This window comes from Papio anubis, chromosome 10 (assembly GCF_008728515.1).
Source record: "Papio anubis isolate 15944 chromosome 10, Panubis1.0, whole genome shotgun sequence".
NCBI lineage: Eukaryota > Metazoa > Chordata > Mammalia > Primates > Cercopithecidae > Papio > Papio anubis.
The window spans coordinates 86,753,911-86,779,630 of NC_044985.1; the positions used below are offsets into that span (position 1 = coordinate 86,753,911).

The 25,720-nt window shown below is 40.0% G+C and overlaps 2 protein-coding genes across 11 annotated transcripts in view; one reads left to right on the top strand and one right to left on the bottom strand.

Moving 5' to 3' along the window:
- Positions 1 to 20,126, bottom strand: part of WDR12 (WD repeat domain 12) — a 33,308-nt gene extending 13,182 nt beyond the window's left edge. Inside the window, exons 1-7 of one of the 2 annotated variants that reach the window (XM_003907831.5) lie at positions 19,338 to 20,126; positions 15,565 to 15,659; positions 8,123 to 8,217; positions 6,635 to 6,741; positions 3,504 to 3,619; positions 2,310 to 2,464; positions 822 to 867 (exon numbers count right to left, since the gene is read on the bottom strand). In XM_003907831.5, the coding sequence (XP_003907880.1) occupies positions 822 to 867; positions 2,310 to 2,464; positions 3,504 to 3,619; positions 6,635 to 6,741; positions 8,123 to 8,217; positions 15,565 to 15,659; positions 19,338 to 19,378 (655 nt within the window). In that variant the 5' untranslated portion in view covers positions 19,379 to 20,126. Of the gene's footprint in view, positions 1 to 821; positions 868 to 2,309; positions 2,465 to 3,503; positions 3,620 to 6,634; positions 6,742 to 8,122; positions 8,218 to 15,564; positions 15,660 to 19,337 lie in introns of those variants that run through there. The other variant, XM_021923893.2, reaches the window with a different exon arrangement.
- Positions 20,127 to 20,130: 4 nt separating this feature from the next.
- The window catches only part of CARF (calcium responsive transcription factor), an 86,553-nt gene continuing 80,963 nt past the window's right edge, over positions 20,131 to 25,720 (top strand). For 7 of the 9 annotated variants that reach the window (XR_002516236.2, XR_002516238.2, XR_002516239.2 and 4 more), the window contains exons 1-2: positions 20,131 to 20,225; positions 25,421 to 25,584. The gene's annotated coding sequence lies outside the window, so the exon portion shown is untranslated. The other 2 variants (XM_031651458.1, XM_031651459.1) reach the window with 2 other exon arrangements.

Genomic DNA, 25,720 nt, shown 5'->3' on the forward strand with positions numbered 1-25,720 from the left:
ATCAGTGTCTTCTTACTACTATGAAAGCACCTTCCTCTAAGAGTCCTTCCTCCTCCTCCCTCAATTTGTTCCTTTTAATCTATGTTTTCAGAGTAAAAATAGTAATATTGGAAAAACTGCATTTAAAAATTTTTTTAGGTAAACCAGCTTACCTAAGAAATTAACAGTAAAATGTCTCAAAAGTCATTCTTAAATGACTTAAGTCAAAATGACTCGGAAAGTATTTTTATTCACTTCCAAGTTTCCTGAATAAGAGAACTTTGAGAATCAAGGTATTTATGTCCTATTGCACCAAACATGTTTTTGATACTTGCAATTCAGTGACACTATCCAATAAGTAAGGGGGTGGTGGGGTAGGAAAAAAAAATCTCGAAATGCAAAGAAATATATGAACTTGTTGACATACTGGTCTATTTTTATGGGAAAATATGGGTTAAAAAGTCCCCTTTCGCTACACTGATTTTTTTTTTTTTGAGACAGGTTCTCACTCCATCACCCTGGCTAAAGTGCAGTGGCATGATATCATAGCTCGCTGAAACCTCAAACTCCTAGGCTCAAACAATCCCCTTACCTCAGCCTCCCAAGGAGCTAGGACTACAGGTGCATACCACCACACATGGCTAATTTTAATTTTCCACTTTTAGTAGAGACAGGGTCTCACTACGTGGCCTAGGCTGTTCTTGAACTTGTGGCCTCAGGTGATCCTTCTACCCTGGCTTCCCATAGTGCTGAGATAACAGGCGTGAGCCACCACATGGCCTCTGAACTTAAATTTTTGAAACAACATTAATAAGTCAAGGTAAAATAAATATTTAATTTACCTGTAGACCAGATCTTTAGCATTTTATCCCAGGAGCCACTGCAAAACTAAACAGATGTATATGAAGGGAAAAGACATATGTAATATGATTCATATTATTTGCCTATACCAGTAGGTCTCTTCCTCATTCAGGACCTTTTCAAAGAACTTGTGTTCCAGAGAGTTGAAATTAGCCTTTTCCAAGGGCAAATAGGACAGGACATAAAATCTGGGAAATCTTGAAGGCCAGGCTTATTGCCATGTCTTTTGAAGAAAGCCAATCTGAAGTGAGAGAGAATAAAGTCAACTTGAGGGACAAGAGAGCGAGAGGGTGTGCGGACCACATTCAAGCCTCTATTCCACTGGTTCCTGAGGCCCAAATGCACCATTACCCTTCTTGTGATGTGGTTGTTCAATCTTTCCTGGGATCTCACAGTCCATTTACTTTTAAGGTTAAATAAGTTCAAGCTGAGTTTCTATCTCTCCTTAACCAAAAAGAAGGGGTACAGTTAATTCACTAAAGTTTGGACTAAACAACATATAAACCTTTTTGGTTCAATATGAAAAATCATAAATCTTCACCTTTGAATACAAGCATCCTATTATCCTAACTGTCAAAGAAACACTCTTAAGTCCAGAAAACTTCAATGTGGCTTAGGAAACTTTCAAATTGTAAGTGGATTTATAACCCTTCATATTAATAAATCAATATGGTATTGCCCTCAGTTTTGTTACCTTTTAACTATTACCATTTTATCATGATAAAGAGTAGATAGGTACTATAGTAAAACTCTATTAGCACTAACTTTAGTGTATGCTAACGCTCAGATGATCAACGAGCCATTTTCAGTTGATGGCAGCACTTAAGAGTAGCTGATATAGACTGGAAATATGTCAATTAATATGAGGTAAGAAAGTTATATAAATGAATGGCTTGTTTACTTCATTTCTTTTTTCTTTATTTTTTTTTTTTTTGAGACTGAGTTTCATTCTTGTTGCCCAGGATGGAGTGCAATGGCGCAATCTCGGCTCACTGCAACCTCCGCCTCCCGGGTTCAAGTGATTTTTCTACCTCAGCCTCCCGAGTAGCTGGGATTACAGGCATGTGCCACCATGCCCGGCTTATTTTTTATTTTTTTTTAGTAGAGACAGGGTTTCTCCATGTGGGTCAGGCTGGTCTCGAACCATCCTGACCTCAGGTGACCTCAGGTGATCTGTCCACCTCAGCCTCCCAAAGTGCTGGGATTACAGGTGTGAGCCACTGCGCCCGGCCCATACCTCATTTCTTAAAATTTCTGAAGTTTATATAAGGCTCTAAACCAGGGATATTCAAACTGAGCAAGTGACTATCTCCTACTGTATGAGTATTTACTCTTGCTTTGAAATCCTATCTTTTGTCACTGATTGTTAGGAAACTAGGCCAACACAATGAACATATGTAGAAAAAAATGTTTAGAAACAAGCTCCAATACTAATTTAACACAGTACTAATTACATTCCAGCTACTTACTTTAGTTCCTGAGCCATCAACAGCTACAGAATCTACACTTCCAGCATGACCTCTACAGCAGTGTAGGGCTTTCACTTTGTTTCTCTCTACATTCCACTCCCATAAGAGAATAGTCTGATCCATAGAAGCACTCAATAATAAGCAGGACAAACTATCTGAAGAAAGGAGAACACAAGAATAAGAAACAAATCAGTACACCATTTAGAATACATCATGTTCTGAAACCGAAGAACTAAATTTTTTTGTTGTTATTGAAAAAGATGTTAAAAAGATAACTCATATATGGCCAGGTTTTAAAAGGCTGATATGGTATAAAGAAAAGATTTTTAAAAAATAGAAGATGATGGCTGGGTGTGGTGGCTCACGCCTCTAATACTGGCACTTTGGGAGGCCAAGACAGGCGGATCACTTAAGGTCAGGAGTTTGAGATCAGCCTGGCCAACATGGCAAAACCCTGTCTCTAGTAAAAATACAAAAATTAGGTGGGTGTGGGGGCAGGCGCCTGTAATCTCACCCACTCAGGAGGCTGAGGCAGGAGAACTGCTTGAACCTGGGAGGTGGAAGTTGCAGTGAGTTGAGATTGAGCCACTGCACTCTAGTCTGCGTGACAGTGAGACTCTGCCTCAAAAAACAAACAGGCCAGGCGCGGTGGCTCAAGCCTGTCCCAGCACTTTGGGAAGCCGAGGCGGGTGGATCACGAGGTCAGGAGTTTGAGACCAGCCTGGCCAACGTGGTGAAACCCCATCTCTACTAAAAATACAAAAATCAGCCGGGCGTGGTGGTAGGCGCCTGTAGTCCCAGCTACTCGGGAGGCTGCGGCAGGAGAACCGCTTGATCCTGGGAGGCGGAGGTTGCAGTGAGCCGAGATCATGCCACTGCACGCTAGCCTGGGTGACAGAGCGAGACTCCATCTCAAAACAAACAAACAAGAAGAAAATAGATGAATGTAATACACTCAATATTAACTTGAAAATGTATATTATCTGATGCAATTTTAATAAATATTCACTTCTAACAATTTATGAATTTTTATATAATCTTTTTCTTCTTGAACACTATATTTTTTGAAAGACCTCATAATAACTGAGGTATGAGATGCTTCCTACCCACTCCCCATTCTTCCCCAGCACCAAAAATGGCTTATTTCCAAATCTCTATCTAGGATTCCTCAAAGTGTAAGGAAAATGTCCTAACCTTTTTTCACCCAGGCCACATCTTTTACAACATCCGTATGTCCCACAATTGTCATTATTGACTTTCCTTCCAAGGACCAGATCCGAGAAGTCTTATCATAAGAACCAGTCAAGATCCTATGAAGAGAAAAGAAATCTTATGAAACAGAAAAAGCAGTTTTTTTCAAACCCTGAAAATGAATTTTGTTTCTATGGCAATGACAAAGTAACTTTGAGGAGTATACTTTTAAACTCTTCTTTGATATGAAGATTGAGATTTCAAAACACACTAGATCAGATCACTTGATGTTTCTCAACCTCCTAAAAATAATACCTGGCATGACTGGGCGCGGTGGCTCAATCCTGTAAGCCCAGCACTTTGGGAGGCCAAGGCGGGTGGATCACGAGGTCAGGAGATCGAGACCATCCTGGCTAACACGGTGAAAACCCTGTCTCTACTAAAAATACAAAAAATTAGCTGGGCGTGGTGGCAGGTGCCTGTAGTCCCAGCTACTCAGGAGGCTGAGGCAGGAGAATGGCGTGAACCTGGGAGGTGGAGCTTGCAGTGAGCCGAGATTGCACCACTGCACTCCAGCCTGGGCAACAGAGCGAGATTCCGTCTCAAAATAAATAAATAAATAAAAATAATAATAATACCTGGCAAATCCTAGATTTCCTTTTTTTTTTCTTTTTTTTTTGAGATGGAATCTAGCTCTGTCACCCAGGCTGGAATGCAGTGGCGCAATTTTGGCTCACTGCCACCTCTGCCTCCCAGGTTCAAGAGATTCTACTGCCTTAGCCTCCTGAATAGCTGGGATTACAGGCACCCACCACCACGCCCCGCTAATTTTTTTTGTATTTTTAGTAGAGACAGGGTTTCACTGTGTTGGCCAGGCAGGTCTCGAACTCCTGACTTTGTGATCCACCCGCCTCGGCCTCCGAAAGTGCTAGGATTACAAGCGTGAACCACTGCGCCTGGCCAATTTCATTTTTATATTGTTGTAAATAATACAACTCTCACAAAAGCTACGCAAATTACTTGTAGGCCCTAACACAGGTTGAGCATCCCTAATCTGAAAATAAGTCCAAAATTCTCCAAAATCCAAAACTTTTTGAGCACCAACATGACACCACAAGTAGAAAATTTCACACTTGACTTCATAATGACAGGCTGTAGTCAAAATGCAGTCAAAATTTTGATTCAGGCACAAAATTATTAAAAACATTGTATAAAATTGGCCGGACGTGGTGGCTCACGCCTGTAATCCCAGTACTTTAGGAGGCTGAGGCGGATGATTCACGAGGTCAGGAGATCGAGACCATCCTGGCTAACATGGTGAAACCCCGTCTCTACTAAATATACAAAAACAAAATTAGCCAGGCGTGGTGGCGGGTGCCTAGACTCCCAGCTACTCGGGAGGCTGAGGCGGGAGAATGGCCTGAACCCGGAAGGCAGACCTTGCAGTGATCTGAGATCACACCACTGCACTCCAGCCTGGGAGACAGAGCGAGACTCCGTTTAAAAAATAAATACATATATATAAAATATATATATAAAATATATATATTATATATTAAATACGCAATATAAAATTACTTTTGGGCTAGGTATATAAGCTATATATGAAACATAAATGAATTTCATGTTTAGACTTGGATCACGTCCCTAAGATATTTCACTATGTATATGTTAATACTGCAAAACTACCCCCCCCCCTCAAAAAAAATCCTAAATCCAAAACACTTCTGGTACCAAACATTTCCAGATAAGGAATACCCAACCTGTAGTGCTCTTTTTTTTTTTTTTTTTTTTTGAGACAGTCTTGCTCTGTTACCCAGGCTGCAGGGCAGTGGCGTGATCTCAGCTCACTGCAACCTCTGCCTCCTGGGTTCAAGAGCTTCTCCTGCCTCAGCCTCCCGAATAACTGGGACTCCGGGCATGGACCACCATACCCGGCTAATTTTTTATATTTTTAGTAGAGACAGGTTTCAATATGTTGGCCAGGCTGGTCTCAAACTTCCGATCTCAAGTGGTCTACCTGCCTTAGGCTCCCAAAGTGCTGTGATTACAAGCGTGAGTCACGCGCCTGGCTGTCAACCTGAAGTACTTTGTACTCAACCAGTGAAAACCATTTAAACTAAAACTAGTAGAAACATAACTTTATGTAATAACTCCAGGGAGATGTTCTCTGAAAGAAGTAAGCTCCTACTATAATCTACTCTTGAGGTGTTTTCCTAAACGCAAGGCCAGTGAGGATTTGCCCTGAGATATGTGTACCTTCTTTCTTGAGTACAGTCTGCTCTTTCTAGCCCTAAAAGAGCATGCTATGCATCTTTATGGTATTAGGCCAGGAGATCTATGGTTATAAAGGTTACTTTTTTCCTCTATGAAACAAACTATATCCTTGGTCTTAAAAGCAACATAATCAAACCAAATAAATTAAATGCTCTAAGATAGACGACTTATTCAGAAGACAAACGGAGACGGGTGTAGAGAAATCCCATCTATTCAGGAGGCTGAGGCAGTAGGACTGCTTGAGCCCAGGAGTTTGAAACCAGCCTGAAACCAGCCTGGGCAACAGAAGGAGAACCCGTTTGAAAAAAAAAAAAAAAAAAGACAACAGTAATTGTTACTATTACATCTTGAACAGAACAGAGTATCCATTAATAAATACCTGTTTCTTTTTTTTTGAGACGGAGTCTCGTTCTGTCGCCCAGGCTGGAGTACAGTGGGGCCATCTTGGCTCACTGCAAGCTCCACTTCCCAGGTTCATGCCATTCTCCTGCCTCAGCCTCCCGAGTAGCTAGGACTACAGGCACTTGCCACCACGCCCGGCTAATTTTTTGTATTTTTTTAGTAGAGACGGGGTTTCACCATGTTAGCCAGGATGGTCTCAATCTCCCGACTTCATAATCCACCCGCCTCGGCCTCCCAAAGTGTTGGGATTACAGGTGTGAGCCACCGTGCCCGACCACCTGTTTCTTCTTGAAGACACTGAGTGCAAAGATCTTTCTGTTTGGCGTGGCCACTGATATAGAGATCACAAAATTAATTTACAAATAACAGTAAATCACAGAAAAATATTTATATATGGATTTAAAAAGACTGAAGGAGGTAAATGAAAAAAGAGAAGAGCATTAATCTGGCAATACCATTCCTCTGCCCCTTTAATTGAACTGATCCAGTCATCATGGAACATGCATTGCTCTGGCTGGGGTGCAGTATACTTCTCCACGTATTCTATTTCCACAACTTCTTCCTAGTCACAAGAGAAACCAGCAACAAGTCAGATGGTACAGTTTTAAAATAGTACATTATGAAGATAAAGAACCCCAATTTAATATATCTCCTTCATATCCTTCATATTAGTCCCCTTCATAACTCAGCAAATTTGGAGCCATTCAAAAAGTCAAGAACTTTATTTGACCTAACAGTAAGCTAAGAGTGATTATTAGGAAATAATAGCTTGGCATGGTGGCTCACACCCATAGTCCTACCTATTAACATTAGGAAATCTGGGGCAGGAGGACTGCTTAAGCCTAGGAGTTCAAGTCCAGCCCGGGCAACAAAGCAAGACCTGTCTCCTAACAAAAAATTTAAAAGGAAGAAATACTAATGGCCTTGTAAAACTTATGCTGAAAACAGGGGGAAAAGGAATATAAGAAAGCCTTAGGCCAGGTGCAGTGGCTCACACCCGTAATCCCAGCACTTTGGGAGGCTGAGGCGGGCGGATCACCTGAGGTCAGGAGTTCAAGATGTGCCTGGCCAACATGGCGAAACTCCACCTCTACTGAAAATACAAAAATTAGCCAGGCGTGGCGGTGGATGCCTGTAATTCCACTGCTTGGGAGGCTGAGGCGCAAGAATCACTTGCACCCAGGAGGCAGAGGTTTCAGTGAGCCAAGACTGTGCCACTGCACTCTAGCCTGGGCAACAGATGGAGACTCTGTCTCAGAAAAAAAAAAAAAAAGAAGATATAAGAAAACATTAAAATTAAGAATAAAAGCATATTGTTTAATGGGTACAGGTCTTCTGTTCAGGATAAGGAAACAATTCTGGAAAATGGTGATGGTTGCACAATATTGTAAACGTACTTAATGCCACTGAATTGTATACCTGAGAATGGTTAAAACTCTAAATTTTATGTTATGTATATTTTACCACAATTTTTAAAAATCACAAAACAAGCAACAACTATAGGTTATATTTTTAATCATAAAAGCAATATAAGGAAACTTTGAAAATAAGAGGAAGGGAAAAATAATAGCTTAATCCACAGTTTTTATATGTGCCTAGTTATTTTGTGCACCAGTATTTGTATACACATATTTGCTATTCCCTTTCTTGCCAGTTTTTCCACATATATAAAGAATGTGTTCATTTATTTCTTGAATAAAACACTCTCACAAAAAAAGAGGGCTTCAAAACAGAACATACAGGAATATACATATATATATACACCCACGATATATATTCAGTATACACACATAATATACACACAATATATAACACACACAATATATATATTCAATATATTAAAAAGAATCATTGCTACTAAAGATAGATTCAGTGTGATTTTAAAAGGAGTTTAAGCCAATAATGCCTTAAGTGAAATACAGAAGGCAAGTATTTGAACTTACTGATGAGATGTTCTCCAGTTCCATGTGTTTGATCAAGGGCATTCGCAGAAACTGGCCCTTAATAAGGAAATCAAACTCCACATATTTGTGGAACTCTGAGGAAAATATATAACAAAATTATTGCTCTTAATATCTGAGGTAATACTGGCAGAGGTATATGAGAACTCCCAAAACAAACAGGTACCAATTATCCCAGTGTGGCCTCTGAGTTTCTCTGTAATTTTTAAGATCAGAAATACTTTGTTCTGTTAGTATAATGTCTTTTTATTGTTGTTGTTGTATTTTGGTTTAAAAAACTTTTATTATTTCAAACATATCCGAAAGTAGAAATAACAATGAATCCCATCACTATTGCCCATTTTGACATCTACCAACTAATGGAACATCATCTATATTCCTCCCTCCATTCCCCGGCTGGTTTATTTTGAAGTAAATCTCAGAAATTACATCATTTCATCTGTAAATACTTTAGTATATATCTCTAAAATATAAGGACTTAAAAAATTAGTCACAATATTTTAAAATTTAACAATCATTCCTTCTAATATCAAATAGTCAAAGTTCTTTTACAGTGAGCTTTCAAACATCAGCATCCATAATCCATACATTATATTTTATTAATGTTTCTTTTAATCTTTAACAGTTCCTCCTTCTTTTTCTCCTTGCCATGTATTTGTTGATGAAAGTGGTTCATCTGTTTTGTTACATTTCATACGTTCTGGGTTTTGTTGATTCCATCTCCAAGGTATCCTTTAACATGTTTCTTTATCACACAAATATCCTATAAACTAGTCAGAGGTAAATGGTAAATGCCTGGCTAGATTTCAGGTTTTTTTTTTTTGCAAGAATATTCATAGACAGTATTGTCTATTTCCTATTACATCCCATCAGGATGCAAATAGGATCTGGTTGTGTCTCTCTCTCTCTCTCTTTTTTTTTTTTGAGACAGAGTTGCACTCTTATTGCTCAGGATGGAGTGCAATGGTGCGATCTCGGCTCACAGCAACCTCCACCTGCCAGGTTCAAGCCATTCTCCTGCCTCAGCCTCCGATTACAGGCATGCGCCACCACGCCCAGCTGATTTTGTATTTTTAGTAGAGACAGGATTTCTCCATGTTGGTCAGTCTGGTCTCGAACTCCGGACCTCAGGTGATCCACCCACCCCTTTTTAAGATACTAAGGGCTCAGATTATATCAGTCTGATTCTATCCACTATAATGCTCCTTGTCTTTTATCTAATTATCAGGATTAACAGCTACTGAGAATCACTACTGTACTTATATTCATTATTTCTTTTGGAGTTGCAATATGGTAACAGTCCATACAAAAGGAATAATGTTCAGTCTATAATGTTTAGAAAAATAAGCAACTCTTTGGGTAACATACTGGAATTGCAAAGCTTCTCTTACAGGAATAATTCTTTCCTCAACAAAATACTTGCAAACCAAATTCAACAACACATTAAAAAGATCATCATGATCAAGTAAGATTTATCCCAGGGATGCAAGAATAGTTCAACATACACAAATCAATGTAATACACTGTGATGGTTATCACTGAGTGTCAACTTCATTGGATTGAAGGATGCAAGTATTGTTCCTGCATGTGTCTGTGAGGGTGATGCCAAAGGAGATGAACATTTGAGTCAGTGGAATGGGAGAGGCAGACCTACCCTCAATCTGGGTAGGTACCATCTAATCAGCTGCTGGCATGGCTAGGATAAATGGAGGCAGAGGAATATGGAAGGATTAGTCTGGCCTGGATGAGTCTTCAGGGCTTTATCTTACTCCTGTGCTGGATGCTTCCTGCCCTCAAACATTGGACTCCAAGTTCTTCAGCTTTTGGATTCTTGGACCAGTGGTTTGCCAGGGACTCTCAGGTCTTCGGCCACAGACTGAAGGCTGCACTGCCGGCTTCCCTACTTTTGAGGTTTTGGGACTGGGACTGGCTTCCTTGCTCCTCAGCTTGCAGACAGCCTATTGTGGGACTTCACCTTGTGATTGTGTGAGTCAATACTCCTTGATAAACTCCCTTTCGGCTGGGCACAGTGGTTCACGCCTATAATCCCAGTATTTTGGGAGGCCAAGGTGGGCGGCCTCATGAGGTCAGGAGTTCAAGACCAGCCTGGCCAGCATGGTGAAACCCCGTCTCTACTAAAAATACAAAAATTAGCCAGCCAGGTTTGGTGGCATGTGCCTGTACTCCCAGCTACTCGGGAGGCTGAAGCAGGAGACTTGCTTGAACCTGGGAGGCAGAAGTTGCAGTGAGCCGAGATCGTGCCATTACACCCTAGCCTGGGTGACAGAGAGTCTCAAAACAAACAAACAAACAAAAAAGCAAACTCTTTCATATATACATCTATTCTATTAGTCCTGTCCCTCTAAAGAACCCTAATATATACATCATACCAACAGAATGAAAGACAAAAAGCATATGATCACTTCAATTGATGCTGAAAAAGCATTTGATAAAATTCAACATCCTTTCATGATAAAAGCCCTCAAAAAACTGGGTATAGAAAACATACTTCAACATAACAAAAGTCATATATAATAGACCCCCATACTAAATGGGGAAAAAAACCGAAAGCCTTTCCTCTAACATCTGGAACATGATAAGGATGCCCACTTTCACCACTGTTATTCAACACAGCAATGGAAGTCCTAGCTAGAGCAATCAGATAGGAAGGAGGGGAGGGGAAGGAGGGGAGAGGAAGGGAGGGGAGGGAAAGGAAGGAAGGGAGGAAGGGAGGAAGGGAGGGAGGGAGGAAGGAAGGAAGGAAGGAAGGGAGGAAGGAAGGAAGGAAGGGCATCCAAATTGGAGAGGAAGAAGTCACATTATCCTTGTTTGCAGATGATTTGATGTTGTATTTGGGAAAATCAATGATATAATCTTATATTTGGTATAATCTTTATTTTGCCAAAAACCAATTAGGACTGATAAATTCAGTAAAGTTGCATGATACAAAAATCAGTAGCGTTTCTATATGCTAACAGCGAACAATCAGAAAAAGAAATCAAGAAAGTATTTCTTTTTTTTTTTTTTTTTTTTTGGCTGGAGTGCAGTGGCCGGATCTCGGCTCACTGCAAGCTCCACCTCCTGGGTTTATGCCATTCTCCTGCCTCAGCCTCCCGAGTAGCTGGGCCTACAGGCGCCCGCCACCTCGCCCGGCTAGTTTTTTGTATTTATTTTAGTAGAGACGGGATTTCACCATGTTAGCCAGGATGGTCTCGATCTCCTGACCTCGTGATCCGCCCATCTTGGCCTCCGAAAGTGCTGGGATTACAGGTTTGAGCCACCGCGCCCGGCCAAGAAAGTATTTCTACTTACAGAATCCACAAATAAAATACCTAGGAATTAACCAAAGAAGTGAAAGATCTCTACAACAAAAACTATAAAACATTGATGAAAGACATTGAAGAGGGCTGCATGCAGTGGCTCATGCCTGTAATCCAAGAACTTTGGGAGCCTGAGGTGGGTGGATCACCTGAGGTTAGGAGTTCGCGACCAGCCTGGCCAACATGGTGAAACCAAGTCTCTACTAAAAATACAAAAATTAGCTGGGCGTGGTGGCAGGTACCTGTAATCCCAGCTACTCAGGAGGCTGAGGCAGGAGAATCCCTTGAACCCAGGAGGTGGAGGTTGCAGTGAGCTGAGATTACGTGATTGCACTCCAACCTGGGCAACAAGAGTGAAACTCCGTCTCAAAAAAAAGAAAAGAAAAGAAAAGAAAAGAAAAAGAAAAAAAGAAATTGAAAAGGACACAAAAAAATGGAAAGATATTCCAGGATCATGGATTGGAAGAATTAACATTGTTAAAATGTCCATAGTACCCAAAGCAACCTACAGATTCAATGTAATCCTTATCAAAATACCAATGACATTCTCCACAGAAAAAAAAAAAAAAACCCTAAAATTTACATGGAACCACAAAAGACCCAGAATAGCCAAAGCTATCTTAAGCAAAAAGAACAAACCTGGAGGAATCACATTACCTGACTTCAAATTATACTACAGACCTATAGTAACCAAAACAGCATGGTACTGGCATAAAAACAGACACATACACCAATGGAACAGAATAGAGAAGCCAAAACAAATCCACACATCTACAGTGAATTCAAACCTACACTGGGGAACAGTCTCTTCAATAATGGTGCTGGGAAAACTAGGTATCTATATGCAAAAAAATGAAACTAGACCCCTATCTCTTGCCATATACAAAAATCAGAACAAAAGGTATTAAAGACTTAAATATTTCTAAGACCTCAAACTATGAAACTAATACAATAAAACATTGGGGAAACTCCCCAGGACAGTGGTCTGGGCAAAAATTTCTTGAGTAATACCACACAAGCACAGACAATCAAAGCAGAAAAGGACAAATGGGATCCCCTCAGGTTAAAAAGCACAGCAAAGGAAATAATTAACAAAGTGAAGAGACAACCCACAGAATGGGAGTAATTATTTGCCAACTACCCATCTGACAAGGGATTAATAACCAGAATATATAAGGAGCTCAAAAAACTCTGTCGGAAAAAATTTAATAATCTGATTAAAAGTTGGGCAAAAGGTTTGAACATACATTTCTCAAAAGAAAACATTCAAATGGCAAACAGGCATATGAAAAGGTGCTCACCGTCATTGATCATCAGTGAAATATAAATCAAAACTACAATGAGATATCATTTCACCCCAGTTAAAATGGCTTCCCCCCTCCCCCCATAAGACAGAGTCCTGCTCTGTCACCCAGGCTGGAGTGCAGTGGCATGAGCTCGGTTCACTGCACCTCCACCTCCCGGGTTCAAGCAATTCTCCTGCCTCAGCCTCCCGAGTGGCTGGGATTACAGGCACCTGCCACCACACTCAGCTAATTTTTGAATTTTTAGTAGAGATGGGGTTTTACCATGTTGGCCAGGCTGGTCTCGAATTCATGACTTTGTGATCCACTCACCTCAGCCTCCCAAAGTGCTGGAATTACAGGTGTGAGCCACCACGCCCGGCCTAAATGGCTTTTATCTAAAAGTCAGGCAATAACAAATGCTGGTGAGGATATGGAGAAAAGGGACCCCTCATAAACCTTCATGGGGATGTAAATTAGTACAACCACTATGGAGAACAGTTTGGAGATTCCTGAAAAAACTAAAAATAGAGCTACCACATGATCCAGCAATAGCACTGCTAGGTATATACTCAAAAGTAAAGAAATCAGGATATCAGTACTTCTACATAATGGAGTACTATTCAGCCATAAAAAAGAATGAAATCCTGTCACTTGCAACAACATGGGTAGAATTAGAGGTCATTATGTTCAGTGATATAGGCCAGGCACAGAAAACAAACTTTGCATATTCTCACTTATTTGTGGGAGCTAAAAATTAAAACAATTGAACTCACGGAGATACAGAGTAGAAGGATAGTTACCAGACGCTGAGAAGGGTAGTGGGGGAAATGAGAGGCAAGTGGGAATGGATGGTTAATGGGTACAAAAAATTGAAAGAATAAATAAGATCTAGTATTTGATAGCACAACCAGGTGACCATAGTCAATAATTTAATTATACATTTAAAAATAACAAAGAGTATAACTGGATTGTTTGTAACACAAAGGATAAATGCTTGAGGTAATGGATATCTCATTTACCCTGATGTGATTATTACACCTTATATGCCTGTATCAAAATATGTAATGTACCTCATAAATAGATACACCTACCATGTACCTACAAAAATTAAAAAGAATATTTCTTATTCTAGTTCAAAGACTTTTTCAACAAATAGACTATATAACAGTTTTGAAATTCATAAAGGTAACTATGCAGCGGAATCTCTATATATCCATGATGAAAACAAAGACAAGAATTAACAGGAAATGCTATGTAAATATACTTGAATATTGAATACTGAACAGTAACTTGCTAGCAATAAAAATATTGCAGACCCTGTCTCCTCCTCCCCCACCCCAAGCCAATAAAGTTGCTTGAAAACATCATCTCAAATTTCACAAAAAACTTACGTGATTATTTGAAGATGAAGATGGGGAAAATACTACACATTAGCGTATAACTCTTACCTCCCCATTCCTCCAACTAGGGTAGAGTCAGAAGAGCTCTGCGGCATTGGAAATGTCTGCATAAAAATACACTTGCCTCTGGCTAGCATGGTGGCTCACACATGTAATCCCAGCACTTTGGGAGGCCCAGGAGGGTGGATCACCTCAGGTCAGGAGTTCAAGACCAGCCTCGCCAACATGGTGAAACCCCATTTCTACTAAAAATACAAAAAATTAGCCAGGCGTGGTAGCAGGCACCTGTAATCTCAGCTACTCTGGAGGCTGAGGCAGGAGAATTGCTTAATGTTTCATGTTTAAATTTTCTCTATTTTATGCAACGTTTCTTTACTTTTTAAAAAATATTTTATTATAGAAAATTTCATACATATGGAAAAGTTCACAAATATCAATCAAAACTACAATGAGATACAGAAAATAATATAAGGAGCCTCCTTACACCTATCAACAAACTTTAACAATTTTTTCTTTTTTTTTTTTTTTGAGATTCCCTCTGTCACCCAGGCTGGAGTGCAATGGCACGATCTTGGCTCACTGCAACCTCCGCCTCCCGGGTTCAAGCTATTCTCCTGCCTCAGCCTCTTGAGTAGCTGGAATTACAGGCATGTGCCACCACGCCCAGTTGATTTTTGTATTTTTAGGTTGAGACGGGGTTTCACCACGTTGGTCCGGCTGATCTCAAACTCCTGACCTCGTGATCCACCCGCCTCGGCCTCCCAAAGTGCTGGGACTACAAACTTCAATAATTATTAACTCATAGCCAATCTGATTTCATTTATATTTTTACATACATTGTTCATATTAACTTAATGGGCAAATATATTAGTACAACAGTATATACTTAATATTTGTATCTTTTAAATGTTTTATATTCTTGTGTGTTTTGTTATACCCTTTTTTAAAATGAATTCTGGACACAAAAAATAAAATACTGGTATTCATACTGGCATTTTGATATTACACTAAACACTCAAATACTGATATTGTCATTTTGCTTTGTGCTTCACTAGCAGGTGGGGCCTAAGCACTAAAACGCTTGCTTTATGCCTACATAACTCAGTCCTCTGTAGAACAATGTCTTGATTACCTCTATATTACAACTTTATACCAAAATCTTTATTCCTTAACTACAACCACCATATATCCACACTGCCTTAAAAACAGGTTAAACAGAAACATTTTTTTCTGAAAACTTTTCTTTCAAAGCAGTATTTACAGTATTATCCAGCAGAAGAACCTGTACTTTATAACTTACAAATTTTACCATTACAAAATTCATACAGTATCATAAGGCCAAAAAAGGAACTAAAAACGTAATGCATTTTAGAGTAATCAGTGGCATTGTGTCCTCTCCTAAGCATATATATACCCACCATTTCTGTCCTTTAGTAGTTTATTGATGATGTTACTAAGGTCAGCAATTTCAGAGGCGGCAGGGATTGAGAAGGGAACATCATCTACAGCATATCTATAAAAAGGAAATGATATGTCAAGATCAAGTCTACAGATATTTGAACAAATACGCTTTTACGAATTCAACATACATTTATTGGGTAAATAAATTCCAGACATTTTGCTACATGTTGTAAACAAAAATGAATTAAAACATGATCTCTGTTCTAAGAAGAGGCTGAAGTCTGGTAATCAAATAGAACGAAGTCATATAAGAACAATGTCATTAGGTGACATGTATAAAGAGAAAAAAGACATCACAGGTCATTTTAACCATAGAAAAGGAGGGCAGGGGAGCAGAGCCTGAAAGGATGCACAAAAAAGATAACTGTTAAGCTACATTTAGAAAAGTGATTAGCCAGGCATGGTGTCATGTGCCTGTAGTCCCAGCTACTTGGGAGGCTGAAGTGGGAGGACTGCCTGAGCCCAGGAGGTGGAGGTTGTAGTGAGCTGAGATCACACCACTGCACTGCACTCCAGCCTGGGTGACACGGCAAGACCCTGTCTCAAAAGAGAAATGAGTTTTTGCCAGGTGAGGGAAGGGTAGGCTGGAAGAAGCAGTGTGCAGGAAAGCAGGGAGAACATCAAAACAATATCTAGGAGTTGTTAAACTGCCCAACCAGCCATTTCCAGAAAGTCTGATTTTGCTCTAAAGTGACCAAAGGCTAAAGAGATACACATGGAATGCTTTAAATATCATGTGAAATCATTTTCACTTTTTTTTTTTTTGCGGGCAATGAAGAACTATCATAGCAGTGCAAATTAGAAATATCATCAGATTTTATTTAGTTAGATGTTTCTGGCTGCACAGTGGACACTGAAACAGAGGAACACATGACAGGAGGCAGATTAGGAGACTCTTATAAGAGAGACTGTGAGAAAATATTAGCAAATCATGTGTCTGATAAGGAACCTGTATCTAAACTATATTAAGCACACTTACAACTCAATAATAAAAAGACAACACAATTTTTTAAATGGCCAAATAGGGACATGAAAACGCTCATCACTAGTCATCTGGGAAATGCCAATCAAACACAATGAAATATAATTTCACATCCACTAGGGTGCTATAATTAAAAAGACAGCTAATAACAAGTGTCAGTGAAAATAGGGAGCAACTGGAACACTGATTATTGCTGGCAGTAATGTAAAATGGTGCAGTTGGTTTGGAAAACAGTCTGGCAGTTCCTCAAAAAGTCAAACATGCAATTACATCTGACCCAAAAACTCCACTTCTAAGTATATATGCAAGATAAATGAAAACATACATCCACACGAAAACTTGTACATGAGTGTTCACATAACAACTATTCATAATAGATAAAAGGTATAAACAACCTAAATGCCCATCAGCTGATGAATGGAAAAACATGGTACATCCATTTAATGGCCTATTATTTGGCCATAAAAAGGAATGAAGTGCTAATATATACTATGACATAATTAAACTATTTTTTAAAAATCATAGTAAGTGAAAGAAGCCAGTCACAAAAGATCACATTATATGATTCCATTTATACAAAATGTCCAGAAGAGATAAAGTTACAGAGCTAGAAAGCAGATCAGTGGTTGCCTAGGGCTGGGGGTATTATTTAATAAACAGCTCAAGGATGATGAAAAATGTTCTAAAATTGATGGTTGCACAACTCTGCAAATATGGTGCTGATGATCCTCAAACCACACTTTAAGCAATAAGGCTATAGCTATACATTTATGTATATAATTCACATATATGTATATTCTTGTGTGTGTGACAATTATATTAGCCCCCCACCACACCATTTTACTGACCAAAATATTAAGCAAAAAGAAAAAGCAAGAATTTTATTTATTTATTTATTTTTTTGAGACAGAGTCTCACTATGTTCGCCAGGCTGGAGTACAGTTGAACTGATCCTGGCTCACTGCAACCTCTGCCTCTCAGGCTCAAGCGATCCTCCCACCTCAGCCTCTCAAGTAGCTGGGACCACAGGTGGGCACCACCATGCTTGGCTAAGTTTTTATATTTTTGGTAGAGACGGGGTTTCACCATGTTGCTCAGGCTGGTCTCAAACTCCTGATTCACCGTGTTGCTCAGGCTGGTCTCAAACTTCTGAGATAAGCAATTTGCCTTCCTCGGCCTCCCAAACTGCTGGGATTACAGACATGAGCCACAGCACCCTGCAAAGAATTTTAATTTCTACGTTTTTTAACCTTTTGGAGGGCCTAAATTCAAACATACATATGACATGTATCCATTCATTTCAGGGGTTAAAACACTGTGGCCTATTATCTCTTACAACTTCATGTCAATCAACAATTATCTCAAGGCTGGACGCAGTGGGTCATGCCTGTAATTCCAGGAGTTTGGGAGACCGAGGTGGGCGGATCACTTGAGGCCAGGAGTTCGAGACCAGCATGGCCACCAATGCAAATTCCTGGCTCTACTAAAAATACAAAAATTAGCCAGGCTTGGTGGTATATGCCTGTAATTCCAGCTACTCGGGAGGCTGAGGTGGGAAGACTTGAGCCCGGGAGACGGAGGTTGCAGTGAGCCAAGATCCCTCCATTGCAGTCCAGCCTGGGCAACAGAGCGAGACTCTGTCTCCAAAAAACCAAAACAAACAAACAAACAAAAGCCCCAAATATTTCAAAAAATGTTATTTTAAGAAAAAAAAAAAAACCTTCTTTCAATTAAAATACACAGTGGTTATGTTAATGCATCACCACATTCCTAGAGAAGTATTAAGGCTCTGTATATAAGTACATATACTCAGGTGCATTGATGATACGATTTACGTATACTTTCAGCAACAATACAAGAGGAGAGAAGATTATTTACTAGCTCTCCTCATAAAGCTACAAACAAAACCACAGGTATAACTCAGGTGGGAGTTTCCTAGTTTATGGCTAACTTTAGCTTATTAACACAACAAATACGTATTATCATTTTCACTGAAAAATGTGACATTTTTTGTTGACTCAGCCAATCCAAGAAGCTTAATATATAGTCCCTGCCCTCAAGAGACTTCCAATATAGTTGGAAGAGACCAGGCAAACACAAAGAAAACTAACAATGCAATATATAACACAAGGCAGCATACAATTAGTTTTCGAATGAATGCTAACAGACCTTGAGACCACTGGTTAAAATGTTTATATACCTATACAGATATATAAAAATGGTAAATGTTTACGTTTATATATTAATGCGACTTATATATAAATACATGATAAAGTATATAATGTATTTATAGTATGTACATGTATATGTAAAAATAAATCAGTAACTAAATCGACTTCATACTTATCAAAAACCAACTCTACCATAACCCCATGGTCAGAGCTCCACTTTCTAACCTGGTTTAGAAAGCATCTTCTATCACCTACTTCAAAAAAAAAAAAAAAAAAAGACATGTTTTCAAAAACTGTGAACCACCACTAGCAGACACCCTATAGCGACAAGGCCCACTGTTCATTTTAAATTACACATATAAAATGTTTCATTGAGAAAGCAAACCTGAAGCCCTTCAGTCTCCTCCACACTCACAATTCAAATTATATAGAACCTGCGAAGCCGGTTAGAAAGGAGGTAATCTCAGAAAAAAGGGTGGGGATGACAGCAGAAACAACCAGGGATCCGCAAGGTCATACCAAAGGGGTGGTCGGAAAGGAACTGGGGAAGGGAGCGAAGGGTGGAACGCTTACTTACTTCTTGTTATCAGTGTAGAAGCGTGTTTGGAGCTGAGCCATGGCGAGTACACACACGACTTGCCCACGGAAACGTTGGTTAGCAGACCCACAACAGGGAGCTCCTGTCTTGCACGACTACAAAGAGGCAGCTCAAAATTAGACTGCACAGGTAAGCGAGGAGCTGCAGTCTAAGCCTGGACTCTGCTTTCTCTCCTTCAGTCTCCTCCGCAGAAAGCACGAGGCTGCCCTTCTACAGACGGCCAGACCACAAACATCGACTACCTACTCCTAGATTTAGGAGTCATCGATTAGAAAAGCATATTCTTAAAGGTAGCATGTCCCTTTAATCATTGTTAGAATTCTTCCCATACATGTGGGCCTGTTATCGATTAGGAAAAAGATCCCACTCAAATCCGCTTTATTAATAAAAATTTTTTTTTCAAGGGCTGTCCTGAGCCTGGGTAGTTCAAACACAGCTCCTAGTTACTACAAGTCTCAGAAAGCATCGCTTCTCAAACGCTGTGACCACTGGGAATTGTAGTCTTTTACTGCCACGCTGCCCTCAGACTATCTTATTTGCATTAAATCCTCCAGATTCCAGCCAGATATCAAATTTCCTCTGTCTTCAGCTTTTCTTGACTAACGCCTTGCCAGTTTTTTTTTTTTTTCTCATACATATTGCCAACCAGATCTCACTCTGCAGAGATTTTTCCTAAGTCTCGCCTCTAACTGAGGGTTTTAGAGAGAGGAGAGAGGCGGAAATACGAAAAAAGAACCAACGGGAGAGGAAACGGTCGACGGTGGCCGACAGTGGTCTTACTCTCGTGGGACTGCGCTGCGCGTTCCCGGTGGGGTGCGCCTGCGCATTATGCTGGTCTCCATGGCGGGGCCTCGGAGCCAAGACGAGGTTGAGTAGACTCGTTTTGAATTTTCTCCCCTCTGCTCCGGCGGACTTCCCATCTCGCCTTGTGGGGCTATTGGCGGCGGCAGGACTGGGGGAGTCAGAGGTTTGGCAGCGCTGTCTGCGCAGACCTACCAGACGCTACCTCCCAACCCCCCCCTTTCTTCCTCCTGCCTCCTCCTCCTCCCGTCACCTCCTGACCTGCCGAAGCTCCCAGCAACTGCCGGCCCCCGCCCCCAGCCGTAGCCGGTCACTGGCCGCGCCCTCCGCGCCAAGCCGGATAGCCTTTTCCGGGTCCTACATGGCAGGGCTTCCGACCCCCGGCCTGGGACGGGGTTCGCAGGCCGCAGAGGGACAGGCTGGAGAAGGAGGAAGTTAGGTGTCTTGAGGAGGGTTGCTGAGCCCAAGGACGCGCCATCGCCGCGGAGAAGGAGCGGGACCCCTTGGGGGAGCGCCCAATGTGTGGTCCCTCACGCCTACCCGCACCTTGCTTTTTAGGGTTCTGTTTCTCTTTCTGAGCCCTTTTATACCTTATGTTTAGAAGGAGAAAATCATCCTCCCATACCTTCTCCCCGACTTTTTGCCTTTTTTGTCCTGAAGTTACCCAAAGGCCTATGTCTTGTTCTCAATATTCCCAAGAATTACTCTAATATAGTTGTGTTTCTGAGGGAGGATGGATGGAGATAACTATCCTGATCCCAATGTCACTTTTTAAGGCATTCGCTTCAAGAGACAAGCAGTTTAGAATCAGGCAGAACTGGATTGCAAAATTTGTGGGCAGAGCGGTATGTGTGCAGGTGAAGACAACTAAAGCTTTCCTTTTTTACGTTGTTTAAAGATGTCCTACTGTAAGGTAGACGCCTCATGTTTAAATAAACTCCTAATATTTAAATAGAGAATGAGAAGAGATTTAAACAATTGGAAGAAAACAATAATTTTTATTAGAGAGCAATGACAATAAAAGTAGGACTCTTTTCAGTTTACTCACCTTTGTCGGTCGGAATGCGGGCCCTGGAACCAGAATTCCTGGGTTCAAATCCTGCCTCTGCTACTTGATTAACCTTTCTGTGCCACACTTTTATCAACTGTAAGAATTAACTGCGGCATCGGAAGCACTCGGTATATGTTAAATTATTATCATAATAGTTACCAATTCCAGTTTAACTAGAAGCTTTGCCAGCGTGAATGGGTAAGGGAGAATAGCCACATTGAGTGGAGGAATAAAATTAGAAAACCTCTGTGCTGAAGTCCAGGAGATCACTTATTAGGCTTGGGCTTGCTAATGGAAGTGATGGTCGTTTAACTATGTGGTTATTGTAGTGGTGAGGATTTACACATTAAATGAGTCATGGGCACCTGAAGCTTGAAACGCTTTCTTAATGAAATCTTGCCATTGAATCTGTACTTATTGATAATATATCATTGGTTAAAATATATATAAAATATAATTGATCAGCAGGTTAATTCATTTTTATCATTAATTTGAAATTTATCAAAATGAGAATATACAGTAAGTGACAGAGTCAATATAGTTTGATCTTAATTTGAATTGAAAATTAAGATCAGGAAAATAAAGAACCTGAATATATGCTTAATTATGTAAGACTTTCAGTTTGCAAAACAGAAGTCCTGACTTGACTAAAATATATTTTTCATTTGACGGAGACCTTTAGTTAAGGAAAGATTAGTTTTAGCATTCAATATAAGTAAATACCCAGCATTATGTTTTACAGTTTTTTCCAACAATGATTTATGTGTCATGTTTGGTGTTGCCTCCAAGCAGTACCTGGAATAGCTGATGCTTTTACTTTGAGTCTTTTTCTTTACTTGGAACATTAATTGTAAGCTTTTGGTTAGTAATCATTTTTTATGAGATGTATTTACTATATGGTCTTCATGGAGACACATTGTTATCTGGAGAACCACAGTTTGGAAAATACATTTCTCTTAAATTTTCTTGTTTTATATCCACATAATGCCACAGTATGGTAGGATACAAAGACTCTGTAGGGCTCTGGAGTCCTAATTGTTTTTTGTGTTTTTCTTTTTTTCCAGTTTGGTTATGAATCCAAACCTAACGCACTCTATCTTAAGCAAGTTTCTTGACAGTTCCAGTTTTCTTGTCTACAAACAGAGACAAAAAAGATCTACCTCAGAGTCACTGTAAGGATTAAATAAATTTGTAAAGCTCTCAAAGAGCAGCCTAATTCCAGCACGTTGGGAGGCTGAGGCAGGCGGATCAGCTGAGGTCAGGAGTTAAAGACCAGCCTGGCCAACATGGTGAAACCCCATCTCTACTAAAAATACAAAAATTAGCCAGGTGTGGTGGCGGCTGCCTATAATCCGAGCTACTCGGGAGACTGAGGCAGGAGAATCGCTTGTACCCGGGAGGTGGAGTTTGCGGTGAGCGAAGATAGCGCCATTTCACTCCAGCCTGGGCGAAAAGAGCAAAACTCGATTTAAAAAAAAAAAAAAACCAACTCTCAAAGAGCAAAGAGGTAAAAAGAAGTTTGTTTGTGCAAAGTAAAAAATGGGTAGAAATGGATTACAGGGAAACTTATAGGGAGAAAAAACCATAAATAAAACTGGCATTGTGAACACCAGCCTTAGATTTTTTTTCCCTGAAAATTAAAAAGTGCTTTTTTTTTTTTTTTTTTTTGAGATGGAGGGATTTTTTTTGTTGTGGTTTTTTGGTATTTTTCAGTCTCCCTCTGTCGCCAGGCTGGAGTGCAGTGGCGCCATCTCGGCTCACTACAACCTTGGTCTCCCGAGTTGAAGTGATTCTCCTGCCTCAGCTTCCCGAGTAGCTGAGACTACAGGTGCCTGCCACCACGCCTGGCTAATTTTTTGTATTTTAGTAGAAACGGGGTTTCACCATGTTGGCCAGGATGGTCTCGATCCCCTGACCTCGTGATCTTCCCACCTCAGCCTCCCAAAGTGCTGGGATTACAGGCGTGAGCCACTGCACTGGCTGAGATGGAGTCTTGCTCTGTTGCCCAGGCTGAAGTGCAGTGGCATGATCTCATCTCACTGCAACCTCTGCCTCTGGGTTCAAGTGATCCATGCTTCAGCCTCCTCAATAAGCTGGGATAACAGGCTCCTGCCACCACTCCTAGCTGATTTTTGTATTTTTTGTTGTTGTTGTTTTCTTTTTGAGATGGAGTCTGGCTCTGTTGCCAGGCTGGAATGCAGTGGTGCAATCTTGGCTCACTGCAACCTCTGACTCTCTGGTTCAAGCGATTCTCCTGCCTCAACCTTCCAAGTAGCTGGGATTACAGGCACACGCAACCACGCCCAGCTAATTTTTAGTATTTTTAGTAGACACAGGGTTTCATAATGTGGCCAGGATGGTCTCGATCTCCTGACCTTCTGATCCATCTGATCGGCCTCCCAAAGTGCTAGGATTACAGGCATGAGCCACCACACCTGGCCTGTTTTTTGGTTTTTTTTTTTTTAAGTAGAGACAGGATTTCACTATGTTTGCCAGGCTGGCCTCCCAACTCCTGACCTCAAGATCCACCCACCTTAGCCTCCCAAAGTGCTGGGATTGCAGTCATAAGCCACTGCATCCAGCAGAAAATTTAAAAATTAATGTAGGTTGTTTATATATATTGGCATACATTTAAAATTTCGACGTTTAGCATAACTTTATAAACTGATCGTTTAAAAATAAATTATCCTATTAAAATATTTGTGAATTAGTCTTGATTTCATTTTTGTCACCAATTCATAGTAATTTTGTACATACTATAAAAGGAATGTCATTTACCTACCTCTAAAAGATGAGGTAAATTTTACTTTCTAAAGTACTTTTGAGCAATATTTATTTATTGATTGATTGATTTTTGAAACAGAGTCTCGCTCTGTCGCCAGGCTGGAGTGTAGTGGTGCGATCTTGGCTCCCTGTAACCTGCGCCTCCCAGGTTCAAGCAATTTTCCTGCCTCAACCTCCGTAGTATCTAGGACTACAGGCACGCACCACCACACCTAGCTAATTTTTTTTTGTATTTTTAGTAGAGATGGGGTTTCACCATGTTGACCAGGATGGTCTCCATCTCTTGACTTCGTGATCTGCCCACCTTGGCCTCCCAAAGTGCTGAGATTACGGGTGTGAGCTACCGGCACCCAGCCAAGCAATATTTTTTAATGTAGTTAAGATCTGGCGCTGATAATGAATAGATTTAAAGATGTTTTACATCTTAGGATCTTAACCAAGATATCTGGAATTAAACTCAACTTCAAGCTGCTTTATCTTTAATTATCCTGTTTGGGGATTTATTCTCAGATTACTGGTTTTAACAATAATGTTTTAATACACAGAAGTCTATGAAGGATACTCAACAACATGATTGGATGCTAAGACCTTTTTTTTTTTTTGTATATTACACATAAGAAATTACTTCCAAAATTTTGAACTGGTAGAATTGCTGTTGAATAAGATCACAACAGCAATGGCCCAAGTATGGTCCTTGAAAGAGATATGACAACAATCTGAATAATCTCTACCCCTCTGCCATACATTCACTGTATAAAAACAACAAAAAGCCTTTTCTTCCTAAAATAAAAACACTGAGCTACTAATTTTACAGATGCTTTCCAATCTTTACTTTTGGTATAAGATAAAATCCACTTTTTACATGTGATAACAAAACATTCTAGAAAACAATTTGCCAGCAAAATGTAATGCTTTAGTGTGTTTTCTGAAATCCAATCATTAACTTTAGGCTCCATATTTAATATTTTCTTTTTTGCTCTCTTTATCTAATTGTAATACTTCTTGCTTAAGAAATAAGCCAGTCAATTCTAGGGTTTGGGAGGTAGGGTATAGGGAGAAGAGCTTTTATTTTCAAGCTTCTTGTGGCTCCAAAAGATGCTGTAATAGTAAATATTTTCATTGATGAAAATGTAATTTGCTAGACATCTTTGTTTTAGTGATAGTTATAATATGTGAGAATTTAAATATTCCAAATCCCTCATTTTAGACAAGGAAACAGGCACAGATTGTCATCTGTCCCAAGATACATGCAGTTATCTGTAAAGTCAGTCCTTGTCTTTAGTTCTTTTCAACTGAGTCAATTGATGGTTCTACCACACCAGGCTGATAATGGTTATTTTAAAATAAAACCTTCATAACAAAATCTAATGCATTTCTTTATGTGTGGAAAAATAAAATATACATTAAATACCTTCTCATTACACAGAAAATGCTGCTGTGAAGACCCAGTTAAAGCTTTCACATAAATGAAGCTACAGCTATCATGATTTAGTGCCCCCAAAGAAAGAACTTCGGTGGACAAGAAAGGACATTTCTGGGGGTAGTAGAATGCTTGAGGCCTGGAATTTAAACCTGACCCACTATCTGAAGGTAATGTTTTTTAACTAATTGAAAGTAACAACTTTATTTTTAAAAGTTAACTATTGTCTATTACATATTTAAAAAGTCAAATTACCCTTTGTATAAGATATTTTGTTCAATTTATGTTTATCAGTTGGAAAAAACC